Genomic DNA, 4,790 nt, shown 5'->3' with positions numbered 1-4,790 from the left:
CCTGACCCACCCTCAGCAGGCCCAGGTTAGGTCTCTATCTCTGGTTGACACCTTCCACACATGACATTTTTTTCAGCATCTTTTCCTTGGCTCGTGGCTTGAGTGTGTGGACACTTCACTGGCTGAGGAACTGGCTGATGGCTGGTCCCAAAGAGTGGTGGGGAGTGGAGTTAACCCCAGTTGGTGGCTGGTCACCTGGTGTTCCCAGGGCTCAGTGCTGTGCCAGTTCTCTTTAATGTCTTCATCATGGTCTCGGTGAGGGCACTGAGGCTCCCTCAGCCAGTTTGCAGCTGACACCAAGCTGGAGGCACCCAAACCAGTCTGTGCTCTGTATGAGGCAGGCACTCTGTGTGGTGGATTTCCAGCCCTCTGTGGGGTGTGAAGGTTTCTGCCCTGCTCCTGTCTCAGGGCTGTTTCCTACAGCAATTAAGCCCAGGTTAATGCTTGTAAAAGCCTGGAACACAGCAGGGACAGCACCAGCTGAGAGCACTCAGCCGCCCTCAGTGTTGCCAGCAGCTCTGGGGCTCTGTGCTCAGGAGAAATGGATGAGCTGGCTGCTGAATCTCCCTCAGCTTACCATGCTGTAGTAGTCTGGAGTGTCCAGCCCTGCCCTCCATACAGGTAGCTGTGGGTTTGCAGATGACATTGCTCGACAAGAACAGGACCACTGCTCAGACCTTGCTGGTAGAAAAATACTTTAATTAATCCATGCCTCACCCAAGCAGCGCTAAAACACCAAGTGAGGAGGTGATCAGGGCTTCATCTGCAGAGAAGAAAGGCTGGAGCACACCAGTGGCTTTGCCTGAGCCTCTGCAGCATGTGCTGTACTATTGTGCTGCTGCATCTGGGTGCTGCCTTGCTGAGCTGTCTTCCTTTTTTTCTCCCCTTTTGGCTTAAAAGGGATTGGTGAAAGCAGAGCCTGCAAGATGAGGAGAGAGAGGTGGTTATTTCCCAAGCAGCATGGTTAGGAATACCAGGGGTAAATGATAATCATGGAATGGTTTGGGTTGGAAAAGCCCTTTCATGTCATGAATCCAGCCCAACCATTCTCCAACTCCACCAAGGCTGGGGCTAAGCCATGGCCCTCAGCACCACACCTCTGCCTCTGCAAAACACCTCCAGGGATGGGCATTCAGTCACCTCCCTGGGCAGCCTGTGCCAGGCTGTGAGAACCCTTTCAGTCAAGAAGTTTCTTCTCATCTCCAACCTAAACCTCCCCTGGGGCAACCTGAGGCCATTTCCTCTCCTCCTATCACTTATTCCTAGGGAGAAGAGCCCAGCCCCCACCTGGCTCCAGCCTCCCCTCAGGGAGTTGTGGAGAGCCAGAAGGGCTCTCTATGTTCATTTTGGAAACCTGAACCATCCCACTGGGGCATCAGAAAGGGTCAGTTTCTGAGTTGAGACTGAAGTCCAACTTGGTGTTCCTTAGATACACACAGTGATAAGCAGAGGGTGCAGCACCCATGTCCACACCTCCCCCAGCCACCCCTGGCAGCTTTTACCCTTTCTTCAATAAAGGTGCAGGACCCCTAGTGCTTTTGACTCCTGCAGCAGGGAAGCAGCTCCCACTGCAAGAGGCAAACCCTTCTGCCCCCAAGTCAGGAGCCTGGCATTTCCTAGACTGAGCTGTCTGAACAAGGAAGGAGGAGGATGGAGCAGAGGTTCAGAGCAGTGTGAGGACCTAACAGTCTACAGCAGCTGCTGTGGTTACCTTCCAGACTTCTGTGTGAGTATGGGGAAGAATATCTGGGAGCCATTAGCTGTCTTCTGCCCATTCCATGGGACCTTGAGAGCACACAGTCTATGTACATGTCCCAGAAGTTCTGGGCTAAGTCATTGAAGAGTTCGTTGTGCTTGGGCTTGGGGGATTCCTTCAGGAACATCATGAAGTCCCAGAGATCCACCACCATGTCTGCTACCTTGAGTTTCTTCATCTCCACCAGCCCATGTGATGACACCTCCCAGCACTGATGGTCAATCTGCCCCAGGCTGGCTGGGATTTCTTTTAGGTAGTCTAGGTTGGCACAGACCCCAGTCAGCAGCAGCACACAGCCCAGCTGGAGACACCACCTCTGTCTCCATACGAACTCCATGCTGCAAGAGGATACCTGCAAGGAAGTGTGTCAGATGAGAGTGGTTGTGCCAGCAGCTCTGAAGGTCACCCCAAGTAAACCCGGTGGGTCAGCAGCTCAGTCAGCAGCTGTGGGAAGAGCAGAAGGCAGCATCTTCCTTCCTTTCCTCACTCTGGAGCAGATGACCTCTAAGGTGCCTTCCAACCCAAGCCATTCTTTGATGATTATGGCTTAGAACAGCCAGGCTTTGGCCACAGTTACTTCTAGTACACATGCAGAGCACAGAAACTGTCTGGAGAACTGGAGATGGAAAGAGCAGTTAGAGAATGCTTGGACTTGATGATCTGATCTGATTCCAACCAAAATGATTCCATGATTCTGTGATTCCATGAAAGAGCAGTAACGCTGGAGGCGTGACGAGGACCTCAACATCAAGTGCCATGGAAAATGAAACATGAAGTGGAAAGCCAGCCAAAGAAAGGACAAGAGAGCACAGGAAGCAGGGTGAAGGTAAAGATGGCAGTCAGGACTCCCAGGCAGTGCCCCTCATTTTGGTGTCCTGTATCAAGCACTCCCATGCTCAACCCCAGGTTCCAACCCCTGTGCCAGCTGGGCAAGTAAAATACAGCTGCAAAACACTGTCAGAGTTTGTGATGCAGCTTTGGCAGCTGTGCTGAGTTGGCCAGGACCCTGGCCAGAACAGCAGCAGTGCTCCCCCACCCAGAGGATCTTCAGAATCACAGAATGGGTTGGGTTGGAAGGGACCTCCAAGATCATCCAGTTCCAACCCCCTTCCCACTAGAGGCACTTTCCACTTTAGGGACTGGCAGTATGAAAGGTTATCCTAGGATGCCTTCAGGGTGTTACCACACTGATGGCCTCTCTGCAGATCCAAGAGAGGACAGCCCACAGCTAACCAACACATAGTGACCTGTGCAGAAGAAAAGAGGTGGCATCATGGAGTTCACGGCTGTCCCAAGATGGATGAGGAAACAAGCCCTGTGAGCTGAGAGTTCTGGGATGGTTTGGGGTTCATTAGCACCATCTGGGGTCCCTGAACTCTTGCATGCCTTGAGCTCACCTTCAGGACTCCAAGCAACAGAACAAATACTCCCCAGGCTAGCCACTGGCCAGCAGGAGCAGCCTGCCTCAGCAGCCTTCCCGCAGTAAAGTTCTAGGCTCCAGCAGACATGCAGGGAGGGAAATGCTCCTCTCCTCTCTCCCACTTCACCGGGCACCAGCATTCACAGCACTTCAGCTACAAAGGAGAGCAGCAGCCAGGAAGCCACCAGCTCCATTCAAACCTGGAGCTGTTTGAATTTCACAGCGTTTCATCAGCATTTCAGTTGGAAAAGACTTTCAAGATCAGGAGTCCAACCACTCTCCAACTTGCATGTTTTACTCCAGCTGAAAACTAAATTTTATAGGTCCATTTGAAGACCTCAAGCAGGATCAGAGACCACCACAAACCTCCCAGAGACTTTGACCTCCTGCCATTCAATACAGACAGATGAGTTTCACCAAGGAATAACTAAAGAGCCACAGGAGAAGTTCTACTTACAGTGTTTCTGTGAGGAGATGGGAAAGCAGGAGCCTTGAAACAGCAGTGATCAGCCACGTGGAGAGAAAGCAATCCCTGAGAGGGCTGCAAGCTCCTGGCAGCTGCTGGATGCACAGGGATGACTGCCACTGGCACAGCAGCAGCAAGGAGTCAGGTCAGTGGGAAAGGCAGGAGGGAGCTGTAGCAGCCCCACCTCTTTCTGCAGCATCAGCTGAGCCTGGGCTGGGGTCTCACCTGGAGACTGAGCTTGAGGAGGGGGGGTGATTGGAGAGGGAAGGGGAGAAGGCAGGGTGATGTGAGAGGGAGGAAAATACAGTGGAGAGAAAAGCCTTTGCTAGTCAGTAACAGGAAGGCTCTCAAGTCATAAACCTGGCTTAACATCTGCAGTCCTGCCTGCACACCAGAGCAGAGAGTCACAGAATCCATGGAATCACAGAATCCTAAAAGCCATAGAATCACAGAATCCATAGATCCATAGAATCACAGAATCCATACATCCATAGAATCACAGAATCCATAGATCCATAGAACTACAGAATGACAGAATTGTTCCAGCTGGAAAAGACTTCTAAGGTCACTGAATCCAGCCAGGACTGGACCCAGCACAGAGAGCGTTTCAGAGCACTGGGAGCTGGAGGGACAGCCCATGACTGGCAGGCACAGCAGGCAGCCCCTGCTCCACTTGGGTGGAAACTTCCCAGTTTCTCCTTATTTTTTTGAAACCTCCATAATGTGCCAGAGAAGATTTTGATGCTGTTTTGTTGGTCATGGAATCACAGAATGGTTTGAGTTGGCAGAGCCCTTTAAGCTCACCCAGCCCAACCATTCCCTAACTCTGCCAAGGCTGGGGCTAAACCATGGCCCTCAGCACCACATCTCTGCCTCTGGGAAACACCTCCAGGGCTGGGCATTCAGCCACCTCCCTGGGCAGCCTGTGCCAGGCTGTGAGAACCCTTTCCTGCCCTGTTCCCTTTGTGCTGGACAGTTTCAATTCAGTGCTGCTGACTCCTCACATCTTATCTCACCTTTTCCTTTGTTTTCTGTATGAGATGACCAGACTCAGGGCTGGGCTGGCCACTACATGAGTGCTAGAGGAACCCCTCTGCTTCCCAAAGGGAAGAGAGAGGGAAGAAGAGAGAGAGACTGATGGGGTGGGA

General features: G+C 52.2%; 1 protein-coding gene across 1 annotated transcript; it reads right to left on the bottom strand.

Annotated features, from left to right (window-relative positions):
• Positions 1–893: 893 nt before the first annotated feature.
• Positions 894–2,093, bottom strand: FAM237B (family with sequence similarity 237 member B). The gene is made up of 2 exons (XM_054385169.1): positions 1,712–2,093; positions 894–919 (listed from the first exon to the last, which is right to left on the bottom strand). Exons 1-2 carry the CDS (start codon positions 2,091–2,093, stop codon positions 894–896), a joined length of 408 nt encoding a protein of 135 aa, XP_054241144.1.
• Positions 2,094–4,790: the final 2,697 nt, after the last annotated feature.

The sequence above is a fragment of the Indicator indicator genome, chromosome 11 (genome assembly GCF_027791375.1).
Source record: "Indicator indicator isolate 239-I01 chromosome 11, UM_Iind_1.1, whole genome shotgun sequence".
Taxonomy (NCBI): Eukaryota; Metazoa; Chordata; class Aves; order Piciformes; family Indicatoridae; genus Indicator; species Indicator indicator.
Note: the sequence above shows the minus strand (reverse complement) of the source record. Positions and strands in the feature narration are given on the sequence as shown.